Genomic DNA, 19,609 nt, shown 5'->3' with positions numbered 1-19,609 from the left:
CAAGAGCAGCCCCAGAAAGAGATGAACTGACAGCTGTCACCAAATTATTTCCCAAGTGTGAGCCTCTTGCCTCTGATGGAACCTGGACACAAACCCTTCGCCAAATGACAGCTCCTTCAGAAAGCTTTAGCAATTTAAGTGACATACACATTTAATCCCTTTATTAGTGTAACCTTTGTTAGGTTACACTTTGTGAGGAAGAGTGGACTGAAAGATTGCTATGTTCACCATACCTTCACCACCTTTGCCTTCTGCAGAAATGCTTCTCAATCTTCCAAGTAAAAACAGTGAGAAATAAAACCTAAAACTATTACACTTCTCCACATTAACAGTTCACATGTTGATTCTTTATCCTTTTCTTCTTACAGAAGCCAGAAGGTTAATGGCAAAATAGGCTGTTTGCTTCAACAGTAAAGACTCTTCCCTGTGAAATGAATGCTCCTAGCAGAGCACTCATCTGCTAAAGCAACCTGATAGACAGCAAAAAGCCTGAAAAAGCCTCCTAGATTAATTTTTAAAAATATATATATTCTTAAAATGAGCATGTATATATTTATTTTATATAATACAAACACTGACCAAAAAATTTCAAACAGTTGGAAGGATTAAATCTTCAAAAACATGTAAATTAACTAAAACAGCTTCCACTACAAATTAACAGATCCTTTTGAAAAATCCATTCCCAGTAATATTACTTGTTTGGAGAGTCACAGAAATGTCAAAGCTTGCATCTTCAGCATCTAAACATTTAAAACAACTTTCAGAAAGAGCTATTCAATAAACCAATTTTACACACTACTGCTTTCTTACGTGTGTTTCTGATCTGATAGTACTACCACAAGTTAATTGATTTTTCATGTTCCAAAGACACTGTACCTATTTGTAAGGTTTAAAATAATGATTTAATAATCTCTAATCTCTATTCCTAAAATTAAAGACACATCACATAACCAGTATTCCAGCATAAGCAGACGTGAAAGATACATAACTTTCACGTAGTTCACCCAGAGCAGCTGCCACAGTAAGCATAAACACAGCTAAAATATTTCTTTGCAGTACTTCAGCTATTTCTGGTATTGACTTTTGAAAAATACAAGAGTAAGAGGGATAAGTAACTCTTATATAGTAATATTGTAATATTACATATTGTAAGGAAGCTGTATCACAAGAAAATATAAAAATTAAGAAAGTATTTTATTGTTACCAACAACGTGTGTTTGACAATGAAACTGAAGTGACTGATCAGTAGGTATCAAAGTATTCCAGTAACATCCTGCAACTTCTGTTCTCAAATGAAAGTTTTTACTACCAAACCAAGTATCAGAAATCCAAAAGAACCCAAGTGCAATGCAATTCTAGTATAGTATTATCTCACTTTGTCATAGAAAACTCACATTCAATAACCCATTCCTAGACTTTATAACACATACTTGGTGCCAAGGTAAGACTAGATGCTTACTGTTTATCTCTTTTAAGATGACTCTTACCACCCAAGAACAGCGCTTTATCAACAGCACCATGCAACACACAAGAGGTGTGATGAAGCTGGGAGCTCTGTAGGTCCAAAGGCAGCACGAGTTGTAGGCTACCTGTGTCAGTACCATGAAGGTTCATGCTCAATTACTACCAAAACTCTAGCATGGGCAAAGCTAAGGCAAATACCTCAGGTTCCATTCTTTCTGCACTTTGGGTGATGAGGAAAGGACTTCTGCACATACTTGTGTTTTGAGAGTTAACTCCCATTTTCTGAGAGACTTCAGAAGTTGCAGCAATTTCAAAGTACAATACAGTATCCTAGTCCTGTGCTTCTGCAGAGCTACCCAGAGGCAAAAGAAGGGTCTGGGACTGTGCCAAGTGCAGAAGCTAAAGTCATAAACCCAAGAAGTTTTCCCTTTATGTCTGCCACCTCAAAGCCAAAAAAGTGAAGATAATTTTTTTTAGGATAAAGGAAGAACTAATAAATTTAAAAAAAAAAACCAAACAAACCAAAACAACCAACAAACCACCATCAACTTTTTCAGCATGTTTACTTAAGAAAAACCAGTTACACCACAACTTTTATTACTAAATCAACTTTGAAAATGATGCACTGATATTTCTAGAACTGAAGTTTCCTCCCAGACTTTACATTAAAACTCAAATATTGTTTCATCCTTAAAAATGTTTGTCACCAAAAAAACATTCTGAAACACTGCTTTGAATAAGGTCTGCCAACTGACAATTCACATGAAAAGAAGTGTTTCAAATTCTTCTCCCTAAACAGCCTTCATATCACAGGAAATAACATCATTGGAATGTTAACTGTGTTACAGTATTTCAAGTTTGTTACAATTACAGTTAAGGAAAATAACATGTAAAAGACAGTAATACAGTAAAAAGATGATATCTAAAACAACAAAGTTCAAGCAAACGCTTCTTGAAATCTCACCAAGAACACCTACTACTTCTTGATACCTTTCCCCCTCACCCTCCTTAAAAGAGCATTTAAGTTATGGAGTAGATAACAGTTTTATCAGTCATCTATAGAAGGTAATACTGCAGCAACAGAGAAAAGGGCTGAACCATATGGGTGCTGTATCTGGCTTTTATCAACTGCTTTATACTCTCCAGAAAACATACCATTTTTTGCCTTGATTAAAAATAAAATGTAATTCTTTAAATTGACAAAAATAATATATTACACTGTAAAAACAAACAAATACAGATGAACAATTCCAGAACTAAAACAAACTTCATTGAAGTCCCAAAAGCTGTAGTCACAATTATTCTTAATTAATAAGGCAGATTTAACTTCAGTTACACCAATTTACAGCATCATAAATATTCTTCACCCTGTACAGTTCTTTAAAATCAATACGTAGTGAGACTATAGTATTGCACCAAAAGCTGAAATGAACAGGTTCAACTGATAAAGTGCTAAAGCCTTCCAAAGTCGTTCCATACTGCAGTTCTGTTTTCACCACGGTTCATGTACCTTGAACACATTAAGAGTTCATTGTGGCCACTTGATTGCAGGCTTCAGAGAAAAGACTGTAATGAGGTAGAATAAACTCCTTCAGGTTCTCTGCCACCCTACGGATCACTGAGCTGTGCAAATGGCTCTGTCACAGGAAAGGGCTCCAAAGCTTTCTCTGAGTTTTTCCAGTTGTGAAAGTTTTCTTTGTACCATTCAACTAGTATGAAGAGAATGTTCATGAGTCAAGCTGATCGCAGATAAAGGGGAAATTGAAATATTCCATAGATATAAGACTAACAACATGCTAATAGTTCATTATGCAGAATTTTAACCTATAATATTAAAAAAGTCTAGTTAAGATTTTATAAATTCTTTATGCAAGACTTATTCTAGCATTAATAATTAATTAATTCTAGTACCTGATGCTACTGCATTGTGATTAACCTTTTTTTTAAATCAGGTAAATTCACTACTGGAAAAGCAGCCAGTTTTATGTAAAATTAGTGTTAAATTCATTCTCTTTAGCTTCTCATTAACTAACCTATATACCCATTTCCACCCCTTTCCCTCCTCACAGTTCTAAATCCGTTAGTATAAAAGCCAGTCCTACTTGTTTTCTTTATTCCTTCCTTCCAAGGCACTTTAGGTCTCCATCCTAAATTGTGCATTTTTTCTGAATTCATTGGGTATCTTAGGTCATTGGTAGGTCTAATGAAGCATAAAACACACATGGAAAACAATCTGATTAGACTTTTTCACTAATTAGATATGCAGTACCTCACCTTGTCTTCAAACCAACATTAGGTATGCTTCAATTTTGAAAATTCTGCATCAACATGAACAGATTATATTGCCTCCAAAAAAAATACAGTGCAGTTGAGTGCAGCTACAATACAATTCAGTTTGTACAGTCAAGTATTTGGAATTGACTAGAATAAATATGAATTAGTATTTTATTGGTACAAAAATGTATGCAAAACTCCAATCACTGCCAATGCAATTGTGCAAATCAGTGTTTGCAACTCTTTAGACAGTCACTATGCAAGCCAATGTTTTCTAATATCAGCATTTACATTTTTCACCCCAAAAGCCCACAGATTTTCACATACTTCAGATTTGAAATACACCGACTTCTAAAGCTTGTCATTACAGTGCCTCATTAGCTACACAGTAATACTGAATATGTAGAATTTCAAGTTGCAAGATTCAAAACTAAAAGATTCTCTACATTTAAGCATGGCACAAATTTTCACTTCCACAATCTGGCAGTTAGGTAGCCTAGTGCAGCATTCCTGCATTACTGGCAGTAGCATACTGAATAGTTAAGCTACTTGCCCAGAGAGAAACCAGCTACTTATCACCATTATTAAAACATGATAGTCTCCAGCAAAAGCAGAACTAATTTTTCCATGGGCAAGTAACCCCCATGTCCTTTAAGTCACTCACTACAGAATTAAAGAATCATTACTCACTATCTTAAGAGTCTTTTATAAAACATCAACTTTTTAAACATGTATTCCTATACGGTTAGTTTTCCCAACCCCATTTATGTTTAAACGTTAGCGGACAGGGCCCAGTAGAGGTGAAGAAACATCTCAATCTGAATTACATGGAGACCTACTGAACACTCACATCATGTGAGCCAAAGGCAATTTGTTCAAAGTCCTGCGATACGCTCAGATAGGATTCTGAAGAACACTTCCTTTTAAAAACAAGAATTAGTACATTTAAAGACACTTTAGTTGCCATGATAACAATCCAAATGTGAACCGAAAGTGAGAATTCTAAAGGCCATAATAATACCTAGCTGCTATCAGTAGATACATCATTTCTAATCACTCTGGAGAGAGTGATATCTAAAGTGAACAGAGACTCACTGTTGGTGCAGAGAAGAAATGGAGATAAAAGAACAGAGCCAAACCAAGCCTGAAATTAAGGATGGAAAGACAGAGCAAAGGCATATCTATAAAAGCTATCCATTTTTGCTGCGCCCTTACTTTGACACCTCAGAGTTTTACATCTACTTTTGAGATAGCAGTTTCAGCTTAGAGATAGGAATCTAAAATTAACGACACTCTGTAGGTGCGTATTTCTGCTTGTAGAGAGTGGGTTGTTCCTACGAAGCACAACTAAGTCTGAACTAGTCACATTAACATCAAAATACTAAAGCTAAATGAGAGATGATGGCATTCATCTCACTTAAGTGATGTTGAATACAAATACTGAATAAACTAAACTACCCTTAGGAAAAGACTTAGCTACAGCATAAAACCTGTCCTTTTCCCAGAACAGACTGAAGTAGTAAGACGTCTGAAGAAAGTCTGAAGACAGACAGTGGTGTTCCTCAGGGCTTGGTGTTGGGACCATTTCTGTTTAACATCTTTATTGATGGTCTTGATAAAGACAGAGTGGTGTATCATCAATAAGTTCACAGATGACACCAAGTTAAGCGGGAGTATTGATCTGCATGAAGATAGGGAGGCTCTACAGAGAGACTTGGATAGATTGGATCGGTGGGCCAATGTTAATGGGACGAGCTTCAACAAGGCCAAGTGCCAGGTCCTGCACTTGGGCCACAACAACCCCAGGAATGGCTACAGGCTTGGGGAGGTGTGGCTGGAGAGCTGTCTGGAAGAGGAGCTGGGGGTTCTAATTGACAAGCAGCTGAACATGAGCCGGCAGTGTGCCCAGGTGGCCAAGAAAGCCAACGGCAACCTGGATTGTATTAGAAATAGTGTGACCAGCAGGAGTAGGGAGGTGACAGTCCCCCTGTACTCTGCACTGGTGAGGCCACACCTGGAGTGTTGTGTCCAGTTCTGGACACCTCAATCCGAGAGAGATATCGAGGTGCTGGAGTGAGTGCAGAGGAGGGCAATGAAGCTGGTGACAGGCCTGGAGAATAAATCTATGAGGAGCGATTGAAGGAGCTGGGACTGTTTAGTTTGAAAGGGGAAGGCTGAGGGGAGACCTCATCACTCTCTACAGCTGCCTGAAAGGACATTGTAGAGAGGTTGTTGCTGGTCTCTTCTCACAGGTGGTTAGTGACAGAACAAGAGGGAATGGCTTTAAACTGCAACAGGGGAGGTTTAGACTGGACATTAGGAAAAAAATTTTCACAGAAAGAGTGGTGAGACAGCGGAATAGGCTGCCCAGGGAGGTGGTGGAGTCACCATCCCTGGATGTGTTTAAGGGTGGTTTAGATGAGATGCTGGGGATATGGTGTAGGGGAGAACTTTGTAGAGTAGCACTGATGGTTGGACTCGATGATCCCAAGGGTCTTTTCCAACCTGAATGATTCTGTGATTAGCATTACACATTCCCCTTCAAGACATACACTCTGACCTTAAGAACCAAATAATAAATGGAAATCCTGTTTTGCTATAATGTTCTGTACAGATCACATGTCAAATCCAACAGCAAAAATAAAAAGTTAAGAAAGCAAACCAGCTCATACTCCCTCAAAATCTTCCCTCCTGCAAACCAGAAACATTTTTACAAAAAAAAGACCCAAACACTTGGCAAGAGTCCCAGAAACCTTCAGGATAAAGCTATCCTGCATGTGCTTCACTGTTTTCTTACCTGTCTTTGACATAATCCATCCAGTGCTCCATTTCAGATTCTGAACTGGTCTTTTTTATCTGTCAAGAAAAGAAACGAAAATTATCCCCACACATCTTGTGCTGTCTTGACACACATTTAAAAATATTTTTTTTTAAACAAAATTTAAGTCTATTAAAAAAAACAAACCAGAAACAGTCTAAACTGATTTTTCAAGCTACTGAAATTATCAAAACTATATAGAACAATTCCAATAGTTCTCCTTCATCTTAGCACTGCCTAAACATTCATAATCAAAATTGTTAGGTTTTAGTAGTGCCACATTCTCAGATCAAAACAGAAGCAGCCAGCATGAAAAAAACCCTACCAAATGGAATTTAATCTTTATGCCAGTTATATCACAGTCAGGATAACTGATGGAGCAGTGCAATGCATAACAGCCTGTACAGCAAACTTAAGTAGTGCAATTGCCACAGAAAGTAGCACATCATTCTGCTACAATTATCTCCTAAGACCCACCACAAGCCTAAGCTCTCTCAGAGCTACAAGAGGCTTACAGTAGAATTGTTTGTATCTGCAACGACTGGTATAGGAAGGCATAATAACTGTTTACTCACTAAATGGATTAACTCCTTAGCAAGCTGGGCAATGGACATCTCAAAGTTAGTTCCAATGTTATAAATTTCACCTGGCTTCCCCTCCTTCAGGACAGTTAGAAATGCTTCTACCACATCAGTTGCATAAAGGAAATTCCTTTTTTGAAGTCCAGAACCATGAATACAGCTTAAAACCAGGAAAAAGCAAGACATTTTTGTTAATCCGTAAATAGGAACATTCAATTTATTAGACTGTGTTTTAAGCAGTTTTGCTGTTAGCCATTACCTGACGGTACCTTAAGTAGCTGACATGCAAACAATCCTTTATTTTAGTAATAGGATTTCCTTAAACTAATTTCGCAACAAAGTTATGAATTGCTTATTATTTATAAACTATACCATGTATCTATAACTGTAATTACAGTTTTATAGCACAAATATCACAAACAAAAAAAGCAAATTACATACCATTTTCTGTTCTGTTGCAACAAAGATATAAACTTTGGAATAACCTAAGGAATTGAATAAAAAAACATTACTCCACTATTTCAGAAGGTGTTATTCTGTAAAGAACCTGGGGCTCCACCAGTAAGTATCAAGGATTTTAATAAGACCCTTTAAATACTTTTAAGTCTTCTTAACTCTAATCAAAGAATGCATCAAGCCTAGAAACTGCAAGGATTTTGGATTTCTTTAAGCATAGATGCCTCTATTGTGTTGTAAAGCTTATCCTTCTGGTCAACCATTACAAATATAACATTTTTACAAAATAAAATGTTTCCATTACTTTTTGCATACAAAAGTGCACTAGAGTCTAACCAGGGGTAACTATTGCAAACAGTTTAGAACATGGTTTAAACATCCAGCAAGTTGCAATAAATCTATAGTTTAAAAGTAAAGTCATTAAAATAGTTAAATTTGGAAGAGCACCAACAGAGAATTTCAAGATAAGTAAACACAGATCCAGTGATAGCCACTTGCTTGTAGCATAAAGTTTTACAATATTGTGTCCAGCTACAAGCATAATTGTCTAGGTTGGAAAAGACCTTGAAGATCATCTAGACCAACCATTAACCTAACACTGACACTTCCCAACTACACCATATCCCTCAGCGCTATGTCGACCTGACTCTTAAACACTGCCAGGGATGGGGACTCCACCACCTCCCTGGGCAGCCCATTCCAACACCTCACAACCCTTTTTGTAAAGAAATACTTTCTAATATCCAGTCTAAACCTTCCCTGGCCTTCCCTGGTGTAATTTGAAGCCATTATCTCTTGTCCTATCGCTTACTACTTGGTTAAAGAGGCTCATCCCCAGCTCTCTGCAACCTCCTTTCAGGTAGCTGTAGAGGGCGATGAGGTCTCCCCTCAGACTCCTCTTCTCCAGACTAAACACCCCCAGGTCCCTCAGCCGCTCCCCGTACGACCTGTGCTCCAGACCCTGCACCAGCTTCGTTGCCCTTCTCTGGACACGCTCGAGTCATTCAATGTCCTTTTTGGAGTGAGGGGCCCAAAACTGAACACAGGAATCGAGGTGTGGCCTCACCAGTGCCGAGGACAGGGGTCAGATCCCTTCCCTGTCCCTGCTGGCCACACTATTGCTGACACAAGCCAGGATGCCATTGGCCTTCTTGGCCCCCTGGGCACACTGCTGGCTCCTGTTCGGCCAGCTGTCAATCAACACCCCCAGGTCCCTCTCTGACTGGCAGCTCTCCAGCCACTCCTCCCCAAGCCTGTAGTGCTGCTGGGGGTTGTTATGGCCCAAGGGCAGCCCCTGGCATTTGACCTTATTGAAACTCCTCCAGTTGGCCTCAGCCCATGGCTCCAGCCTGTCCAGGTCTCTCTGCAGAGCCTCCCTACCCTCGAGCACATCAACACTCCCACCCAACTGGGTGTCATCTGCAAACTGACTGAGGGTGCACTCAATCCCCTTGTCTGGGGGGGGGAGTGGCCCCAAAACCGAGCCCTGGGGAAACCACTCCTAACTGGCCATCAACTGGATTTAACTTCATTAACCACAACACTTTGGGCCCGGCCATCCAGACAGTTTTTTACCCCACAAAGAGTGTGCCCAACCAAGCCACAAGCAGTCAGTTTTGCCAGGAGAATGCTGTGGGAAACGGTGTCAAAGGCCTTACTAAAGTCAAGGTAAACAACATCCACAGCCTTTCCCTTATCCAGTAAGCAGGTCTCCCTGCCGTAGAAGGAGATCAGGTTTGTCAGGCAGGACCTGCCTTTCCTAAACCCATGCTGTCTGGGACTGATCCCCTCGTTGTCCATTATATGACTTTTAATGGCACTTGAGATGACCTACTCCATGAGCTTCCCTTTCATAATCCATTCATAATATCCAAGAAACTTCAGAACACTTGGCCCTGCTATTGAAGTTTTTAAACTGAAGTCATTAGAAAGCTATTCCAATACTTTTAATTTTGTTAACTTACTACTCTAAACATAGCAGCAGACATACTAGGCAAAATTAAAGATCAAATAGTCTAGTATTGTGTTCTTAGCAGTAACTAAAAGTGGATACACAAGGAAGAATATGTATAAGCTGAAAGCAAGTAAATAGTGATACATCCCCAAATATACTCCCAACATCATCCAATCTATAGTCAGACACTTCCCAAGCCACAGATCAGTGAAACACACATTTTGAAAAACTACTGCTTATCCACCTGCAATAATGTACAGAAAAATAAATTTACTTGCAAAAAAACCCCAACACACAGAAAGCAGTTAAAATTAAACATCTCACTAGAACTGCAAAATACAGCTACATTTCACACAAGCTCTGAACTCCAAAGAGTACATATGATTATGACCAACATTCTGTCAGCATATTTCCATTCACTTAGCATAGCAGATCTTAGTATTGCCTTCAAAGGCGACTGCCTCTCATTAATAACCATTTTACATAGTTATCCTGTAAGGTATGTACAGACATATGTAAAGAAAAAGTCATTCTGCACTACTTCTCACCATATATCTGATTGCTATAGCTTCATCTTACCTATTTTCTGTATAGGCTGAAACATTCTCCTTCTATACCAGGCATACTGCTCTCCCACAGCTTACTTTTTGAAATGTTTACCTTAGTTATTAAACATTCCTAATTACAGCAGATGACATGGGAGTTAACATAATCTGTAGGGGAACCCTGCCAGACACAAAGCAGTTAAATATCCTTTGAAAACTAAGAAATTTACAAAACAAAATCACTATGGTAAAATTCATGTAAAACAACTAGAAATCTCTCACTGATGCTCTACTGACAACCAAAAAAACATGCGTTCATTGTGTTGACTGTAAGAAATGTTAGTGTGATATATATAGTCTCAAGTAAGTGTGGACAAATATACCTGCATGATAGTGTTTTTTCAGAAGTCAGTCTGTTCTTATGAGAAAAAAAGTAACATCAGTAAAACCCTAAATTATGCTTTACTGAAGCTCAGACTAAAGCATAAGTTTAACTTACTTTTTCTGGATACTGGTGTGGTCCGTAAACATTACTGCTCCGTGTGATAACAACTGGGAACTTAAGAGCATTAAATATGCATGTGATTATATATGACAGTAAAAATCTGTAGGTTTCTTGACGATCAATAAATAATAAACTGACACACCCGCAGGGCTTATTCAAAAATCTGCAAGCCCTTACAAACATTAATGAATTAAGTTATCCATACTTCTAGCAAACAGGCAAGGACCTCCAGCATTCCCAGACTGTTCAAACCACCACAAGTGACAAGCGTGTGTCTCTCTCAAGTCTTGCTAGGGAACCACCACAGGACATTACAGACACGTATCCGGTTGGCTGAAGACCGGCTTACTACTAATTCCAAGAAAATGTTTCATAGTCACCTTATTCAAGTCAACTTTATGTCAAAAACAACTTTGAAAAAGAACATGTCAAGAACAAAAGACTGAAGTATTCAAAATTTTAAATATTTTTGCTTAAATCTGAGTAATAGGAGTTTGGTGTGGGTTTTTTTTTTCTTTCACTATAAACCTAGTCTTAATACAATTTGAACTTTGCATATTTTATTTCTGTATAAATGAATTTCCTCCATGCTTAACACTGTTTTTTAAATTGCCAATGTTCTTTTTGACCATTTTATGAAAGAACATTTTTAGACATTACAGTTCAGATTTTCAAAACATTGAAAAACATTTGACCTCTCCCCAACTGTCTTGCAGCATATCTCCATCAGTAAGTGCTGAACATCCTCCAAGACATCCAACTACAAAATTAGTAATCAGGAAAGAGCTGGCACTGTGTAAACTATTACTGATTTTTCTTTTATACTCTTATATACATAATACAGACACATAAGTATGGGCTTCAGATTTTTGAAGCTTGCATCAACTCACTTGGTACCTTTCCCAGTAAGACTGAACAAAACATTCTGCAGCTGCTTTAGAGGAAGCATAGGGATTTGTTGGACGTTTTGGTGAGGATTCATCAAATTCCTAAAAGGAAAAGAAAAACTTGCATTACTCGGTTTCTTTTGCCCAGTTAAGTCTTAAAGTTACAAAAGCTGCAGTTGCAATAAAAATCTCTAACGATCCAAACACACCAGTCTAAGTCACCCTTCCACTTACAGCAGAAAACCAGTAACAAAAGACAGTCTATTTATCAAGCACAGGAAGCAGCTAGAATATCAGCAGTAATATTTTTATACTTCTAGCAAAGTACCTCAAAGTAACAGGTCCTTAGATTTTTATCTTGTAAATAATCACCGTTGCCACAGGGAGGTTCAGTATTTTTCAGACTCAGAATGCCTCAGAATGCCAACGCGCCACAGCTAGCAAGTTGACCTTTCAGTCCTAAATAAAAGGGATTCATTCCCGCCTTCTAGAAACTTTATTTCTATAAAAGAATTAGAATTTCAACCCAAAGCCCTCCAAAGCAAGGCTTCAACAATTTTAATCATCTCCAGAACAGGTAGCTTCATGGCTATCCTGCCATTTCTATGTACTTCTTGCTTGGGGCTGGGGGTAGAGGGGGTACCAACCCACACACCACAATAATGAACCAAAGAAAGGAGGGATTCTACACTGCCTGAGGTGCAATTCATAGGAATCCTCTTAATACATGAATAAAAGACTCACTGTTCTTGTCTGACCTTTGCCTCCGAAATGAATTGACCTTACTTTTTGACCTTCCTCCCCCCAAAAATAACGCTCTTCACAAACTTCTACTATGATTCACAAAGAGAACAAAAAACAGATTAAATGAAAGTGCTCTTTTCAAGGCCCAGAAGCAGAAAAAGTTCACTTGAAGTTGCCTCACACAAACCACTGGTCTACATGCAGGAAAACAGTATCACAGAAGTCTACAGATTTGTGTTGAAGAAGCTGATAAAAACATTGCAACAGTAAGAAAGTGCACATGACTGCTCTGAAATACATCAGTATTTTCATGGATTATGGCACAAGACTCCTTGGCCGTTATTTACTCCCTTTGAAAGACGAGCATGCATAATTTGTCTTTTTTACTGAGCTAAATTGCATTTCCTGACTAAGGTACTTCGCTTTCTAGAAACCACCAGTGCTTGTTTACAAGTTCCAGTACTGTCAGAAACAGTTCAAAAGTCATATATTTACAAAGGCAAACTGAAGTTAAGACTCATTTTGTCTTCACTATTAGAAGCAAGTAAAGCTAGAAAAATCCTCACGCACTTTCAAACTCACCTTGTCAGTGCTACCTCCATATACTTCATCTGTACTAGCATAGACAAACTTCTCCACGTTGGCTTCATGTGCAGCAGCAACCAGCACATTAGTGCCATAAACATTCACATAGGTGAATTCCAGGGCATGCCAAAATGAGAGATCTACATTAAAAAATTCAAACCATTCCAATTAAATTTAGGCAAGACAGGGCTTCCTATTGAACCATAATATTAGAGGCTGCAATACAGACTGGGACTTTATCCCTAGTTCTTTGATTGTCAGATAGCAAGGTCATTATTAAATGAAGATTCTTTCTACACTTACCTGAAGACAAAATACTTGCTCTCAACAAGAGGCTGAAATCCAGAGCAAAAGCTTGTTGGCTTTGAACAGTTCCAACTGAAATAGCATTATCTAACTTTTATTAAGTGGCAGCATGACTACTTCCCCTCTCCACTAGAAAGGACTGATCTCAATAAGAAAAATAAAATTCAAAAGACAGTTTTAAGATGCAGTAATATATGACTGTTAATTAACTAGCACGTGTTTTAATTCTTAGAATTGTCCCACTGACCTAATGACTTTGTGCATATCAAATCTGGCAATTTTGAGAAGTACTTTCCTGGAGAATTCTTTGAGGATTTCTTCTCATGATGAAAGGAGTACGGTAGGGATAGTTCTCATTAACAGCATTACTGAAGAGCAGTAATTTGAAATAGGCACTTTTAAGTGTAATTCATTCGCTCTTTTTAGAATCCAGGCTGGATTCTGAAGGGAGCTATGCTTAATCCTTCAGCTTCCACACTGTGTTTTTTGTCCTGCAAGGTTAGAGCCAAATGAAGTAAAAACTAAAGACTATATATAAATTCTTCTTCCATTGTCTTCATGACTTCACCAGTACACTGTAAGTTACATATGAAATTTAAAAATGTAATTAAAAAAGAACATTGCCATTTATGCACAATGAAAACAGACACCAGTCAGATGAAGCACTTCTTAAATTAAGGCAGCGAACCCCTTTAAATTAAAAAGGCCACCAGACATTGAATCACGTAGTTTGTAGAGACAAACTGTATCCTTGCTTTACACGAAGAGGAAAGACAAAGAAAAAAAATCAGTGTATTTTTCAAACAAAAATACTCATGGAAAATACCAAAACATGCAACAATGCTCACCTACATGCGTTTGAGCTGCAAAATGAAGGACTATATCTATTTTCTCAGTTTTGAAGAGCTGTTTTATAAAATCGGGTTCACAAATATCTCCCTAAACAGGAAAAAATAAATCATTAACAAATTATTTGTGATAGAAAATAGTAAACTTTCATTTGTACCAAGCATCACAAAACAAACCACTGCAAAGGAAGCACAGGATACAAGTAGTGCTACCAACTGAGTTTTGGGCAATTTATCAATGCCATGTCTACAATTAAGTTTCACACATTTTGAGCAACAGCCTCAACAAAACTTATTTCAGTATTTATATTACTATTTAACAGTAGAATATACACAACAGAAATACCCTGTGTAGCTTGAATGCTGAGGTTGACATCACAAGTTCTGATAGCAAGTTTCACTAGAGTCCAGATAACAGACAGTGACACCTAGTGGCACTAAAAAAGGTGAACTGGATTTCTACTTCAGTCAAAGTAGACGATCATGCAAGGATTTTGGTTTTCGTTGTTTGTTCTGGTAAATGTTTTTAATTAATATATTTAGAAAAGAGTCAGGCACAAACACACAAGCTTAGTGTGAAGTTGACAGAGAAGCAACAGCTGATTTTAAAGGTAAATGCAAGCTGAGAAAAAGCTTTTGATATTTATCTGTTGGCGCAAGCAAGATACCACCTGAGAACAGGTGTCTTGGGAGGAAGATATTTGTATTTTCAGTAACAAGGCAATTAACTAAAAATAGTTCAAATTCTCTTGTTTTAAGAAGTTTTCAAGCAACAATTCTGAACAACAGCTTCAAAGAAGTACTACAGGTCAGAAATGTGAGGAAGATGAACTGATTTTCCTGTTTTTCATGCCTGAACAGAACTGAAACACTCCAGTAAATACACCTGTGGTGGGTTGACCCTGGCCAGATGCCAGGATCTCACCAAAGCCAGTCTCACTTCCCTTCCTCAGCTAGACAGGGGAGAGAAAAAAATATAATTAAAAGGTTGTGGGTCAAGATAAAGACAGGGAGAGATCACTCACCAACTACTGTCACAGGTAAAACACAGCTTCAATGTGGGGAAAAATTAACTTATTATCAATCAAATCAGAGAATGACAATGAGAAATAAAAACCAAGTCTTAAAAATACCTTCCCCCCACCCCTCCCATCTTCTCGGTCTTAACTTCACTCCCGATTTTCTCTACCTCCTCTCCCTCAGCATTGCAGGGGGCAGGGGATAGGGATTGCATTCAGTCCATCACACACTGTTTCTGCCACTCCTTCCTCCTTAGGGGGAGGATTCCTCACACTCTTCCCCTGATCCAGCATGGGGTCCCTCCCACAGGAGACAGTCCTCCACAAACTTCTCCAGTGTGAGTCCTTCCCACAGGCTGCAGCTCTTCATGAACTGCTCCAGCGTGGGTCCCCCACGAGGTCAGAAGTCCATCCAGCAAACCTGCTCCAGCGTGGACTCCTCTCCACAGGTCCTGCCAGGAGCCTGCTCCAGCATGGGCTTCCCAAAGGGTCACAGCCTCCTTCAGGTGCATCCATCTGCTCCGGTGTGGGGTCCTCCCCAGGCTGCAGGTGTCTATCTGCTCCACTGTTAACCTCCATGGGCTGCAGTGACACAACCTGCCTCACCAGGGTCTTCACCACAGGCTGCAGGGGAATCTCTGCTCTGACGCCTGAAGCACCTCCTCCCCCACCCCCTCCTTCTTCACTGACCTGCAGGGTCAGTTCTCAGTTCTTCACTGCATCTTCAGGGCTCTTTCTCTCATGTGTTCTCACCCTCTCTTCTCACTGCTGCTGGTGTTGTGCAGGTTTTTTTCTCCCCCTTCTTAAATATGTTATCACAGAGGCACTACCACTGTCACTGAAGGGCTCAGCCCTGGCCAGCAGCAGGTCCATCTTGGAGCCAGCTGGCACAGGCTCTGTTGGACATGGGCGAAGTTTCTAGCAGCTTCTCACAGAAGCCACCCCTGTAAGCCCCTCAGTACCAAAACCTTGCCCTGAAAACCCAATATAACACTTCAGGCTTCTACATGCTTTTGAACTAAACAGTTACGATTACTGGCTTTCTTTTAAAAAAATGAAATTTAAACTCGATACATCTGTCCTGAGCAACAACAGAAACTGTGACTGAACTGTATCTTCCATACAGCCCCTTATGCAAATTTTCTAAACTTTTACTTCTCTGTCTTCCTAACAGGCTTCTTTTCTACAGCACCACGTGAGCGTTTATCCTTCCTGCTCTCTCCTAAGGCCAGTAATAATGTTACAGTTCTAATCATAGGGCATGCCCATTAGAGGTTTTTTTTCAGTGCATTTTTTCCGTAACAGTATAAACTGCTCAGCTGCATACTAGCTGCATATCAAGCTCTGATCAACCTTCCTTAAAAAACAACCAACCCTGGAAAGTTGGAATTAATTATACTGATCTAAGTTTTGCAAGAACATATTCCTACTCTAGTTCAGAAGCAGTATAGCTACATCATTCCTTGTTACTATTCCTTTGCTTCATAGAGGGATCTGACTGTTTACAGGATGCCTTCTAGAACTCCGCGCTATCCCCATTCAATGCAATTAAATGTTAATACATATCCAGGTAATGAGGCTTTTCTACAGCATTCATATATTTCATATCACATACTGGAAAACATCAAAAACATTAGGAAAAACAACCAAAACCCCAGTCTGGGCATGTTGAAACTGCATACATTTGCTCAGCAGACATCCCCTTTCTCCTCATGCAAGTTTTATCCTAATACCTCAGTGATAATCACCAAAATAAAGAGGCACATTCACAAAAATGTGAACAGCCATGAGGGTCACCAAACAGGGAAGGACCAGTTCAAATCCCAACCCTGCCTGAATTGAAGAGATGTGTTTAACTTATATATACTGTCTCTGACAAAGTTGCTCCAAAGTTACTATTTCAGAAAATTAAACTATATGCATTTCTCTGATGTCCTGAAACCTTGGACAGCCCAGCTAGACAGACACATCAGCATCAATACTGACTTTTGTAGAGGGGAAGAACCTCAACACATAAACCCAGAAGTCAGAATGTTTATCTGAACGATAAATCAAAATCCATCTCCTGTCTGAAGACAAAACTGTGGAAACAGTAATTTAATTGGCAAAATTTTAAAAAGAAAAGACCCTGTTTCAACACAACTGTGAACTACACAGCATCAGCAGCAGAAAAAGCAAGAATGTAGCCTGGTGTCTAGTGCTAACAGAACAAGAGTGTGCTGCACACCATGGAATATGACAAATGGCAGTGTTTGAAGGTGCAAAACCTAAGAGAGCATCAGAGAAGCACACAGGAGCTGAATCCAAGTCCATCTTGTCAATATTACCTACCAAAAGTAAAATAATCATCCCTAAAACCACACATCTCCATAATCAGGCTTTTTGCCAATTCTGTACCTTTGTTATACAATAAAATATATCAACTTTCAAAAGACTACTTCATGTAAGAGACAGAACATACTGCATATTGTCACAGACTTCTGTGAGTGAAATAAGGGAATAAGGTAAACAGATTAAGTAAATGTTATGTCCACCTGACTGTCCCATACATTGGTGTATTACATACACTGACTCATTCCTGACAATAAATTAGTAGAAGTAATTTGAATTTTACCATAAGTTAAAGCAGTAGCTTCTAGTTTGGGGAGCACTGGAGACCACATTACCTAGATACAAAGGCATAAAAATCAGTAAAAAGTCAAGTTTCCTAGAAGAGAAGGCTTTATCACCTGGATAAACTTGTAGTTTTCCTTCTCAGAGACAGTTTCAAGATTCTTCAAGCTTGCACAGTAGTCAAGCTAAAGAGAAACGCACACAATACCATTAAGTGGGCTGCATGAAAGTAAGTTAACTCAGATCCAACCTAATTACTAGAACGTTTTGTCACATAGTGACAAAGTGAAAATTTCTTTCAAAAGAAAAGTTATTTTGCAAACAGACATGATGAAGCTTTAAAAACACTATTAAAGATACTCTAACTGTAAAAATTCTTAAACAGAAGTTTAGAACTTCAAAAGCTTCCTCTTTTTTTAAATAATTATTTGTAGTGGGCACAGGACTGTAAGCACAAACAACTGATTTTTTTTTTTTCCATAGGAACAAATGGATAGTCTAACAAAAAATAAATAACAACAATCCATACAAATTTCAACATGCTATAGATTGCATTAAAATCATTCAAAACAGTTTTCCATACTGAGAAAGAAAACAAGCTACTTACCTTATCTAGATTTATAATCAGATAGTTTGGGTAGTTTTTCACAAGAGAGACAACTACATGTGAAGCACTGTAGGATAGAAGACAAACATTTTACAATTATACAGCTAGCTTTAAGGTAACAAAGAGATGACAAATTACTAATAGGTCTAGCAATATCAAAAGGCTTTGGGGAAAAGGGGTCTGTACTCGAGACAGGAGAAAGATAAACGGACAGATATTTTTTTATTATTCTATTAATAATGCCCATAACTGCATGCTATTCTGAAACTAAAAACCAGATTAAAATGCTGTAACAAAAGAAAGCAGCACTGCTCACTGCCACCTAAAAAAAACGCAACCCAAATTAATACGTGCCACGTTCAACTACCATTCTAAAATACTTTTATGTTTATACATTAGACATTAGGGAGAACTAAAGAGTCATCTCTCCTAGCTCACAATACTCTCAACTTTCCAAAACTGCTGCTAGGTGTAAGAAGAAATGACAGCCAGACTACCAGGTGGCATTTCTCTTTCTTAGTCCTGTGTACAACAAGCTCACACTGAGAGTTCAGGATTAGCAATGCTTTTTCACAACTCCAGCTCCCCAAGCTGGGAAGTGCACACAGACATCTAATCCTCTCAGAGCTTCAGACTCTGAGGGCTCAGGCTTAAGATGGACCTGAACTTTTACTGACTCGAGCAGAGCCCGCAGCACTGGGGGTTGGAGATGACAAACAGCAGTTGGCTCAAAGCACAGCCCCCCACCCCAGTCCGGTTCAGGATGGGCACCGACTCCCTCTGGCTCGCTCCCTCAGCGCCACGAAACGGAAGAGACAGATGCAAACTCCAAGGCGAAGTCGGTCCTACAGAAGGCTGCGCCCACCGCAGCCTGCGCCTGAGCGAACGCGATCCGAGCCAGAGGCGCCACTGAACCGACCCAGGAGAGGCGGGCAAGCGAGGCGGCACCGCCGGACCCTCCCACCCGCGCTCCCAGAAAGGAGCCCGGCGGCCCCTGCCCGGCCCAGCAGAGAGGTGAGGCCGCACTCGGGACTCCGCGGCCGCCACTCACATGAACCCCGCGCCGCCCGTCACCAGCAGCCGCTTCTCGAAGACCGGCAGCTCGGCGGGGCCCGGCAGCCCCGACATCGTCCGCGCTTTACGGCGGCAGCCCTCGCATCCCGCCTCCCGCTACCTGGCGCCGCGACCTCACGACTACGCACGCGCAGCACGGGGCGGAAGCCGTAGTTCTCCCGCGGGTTTCACGGGCAGGGCCGCGGCGGCCGCAAGAGCCTGCGTGATAAAACGCCTTCCTCTCTCCCCGGGGGACCGAACAACGGAACTCCCCGCCTCTGAGGAGGCCGCGCGAGAAGACAAAGGCCTGACCTCCGCCTTCAAACGGCGACCGCCGACTTTTACGACGC

General features: G+C 39.8%; 1 protein-coding gene across 2 annotated transcripts; it reads right to left on the bottom strand.

The window, feature by feature from the left end:
* Positions 1–1,110: 1,110 nt before the first annotated feature.
* TGDS (TDP-glucose 4,6-dehydratase) lies at positions 1,111–19,362 on the bottom strand. 2 transcript variants are annotated; one of them, XM_074911580.1, is made up of 12 exons: positions 19,258–19,362; positions 18,207–18,273; positions 17,716–17,784; positions 13,968–14,058; positions 12,811–12,953; positions 11,488–11,586; positions 10,592–10,651; positions 7,579–7,622; positions 7,132–7,297; positions 6,536–6,594; positions 3,567–3,664; positions 1,111–3,173 (listed from the first exon to the last, which is right to left on the bottom strand). In XM_074911580.1, the coding sequence occupies exons 1-12, from the start codon at positions 19,332–19,334 to the stop codon at positions 3,073–3,075; spliced, it is 1,074 nt and encodes a 357-aa protein (XP_074767681.1). In that variant the 5' UTR covers positions 19,335–19,362; the 3' UTR covers positions 1,111–3,072. The 2 variants fall into 2 exon arrangements, with proteins under 2 accessions (XP_074767681.1, XP_074767682.1); XM_074911581.1 differs by lacking the exon at positions 10,592–10,651.
* Between the last annotated feature and the right edge of the window lie 247 nt (positions 19,363–19,609).

The sequence above is a fragment of the Athene noctua genome, chromosome 1 (assembly GCF_965140245.1).
Source record: "Athene noctua chromosome 1, bAthNoc1.hap1.1, whole genome shotgun sequence".
Classification (NCBI taxonomy): Eukaryota; Metazoa; Chordata; class Aves; order Strigiformes; family Strigidae; genus Athene; species Athene noctua.
The sequence above is the reverse complement of the archived record's forward strand: the minus strand, read 5'-3'. Positions and strand labels throughout refer to the sequence as shown.

Excerpts from the sequence above, each read along its gene's own strand:
- TGDS (XM_074911580.1), bottom strand. The coding sequence starts at position 19,334 with ATGTCGGGGCTGCCGGGCCCCGCCGAGCTGCCGGTCTTCGAGAAGCGG. Across the intron at positions 17,785-18,206 it reads TGATTATAAATCTAGATAAG|CTTGACTACTGTGCAAGCTT; the intron begins GTAAGTAGCTTG and ends GTTTCTCTTTAG. Across the intron at positions 7,298-7,578 it reads TTGCAACAGAACAGAAAATG|CTGTATTCATGGTTCTGGAC; the intron begins GTATGTAATTTG and ends CCTGGTTTTAAG.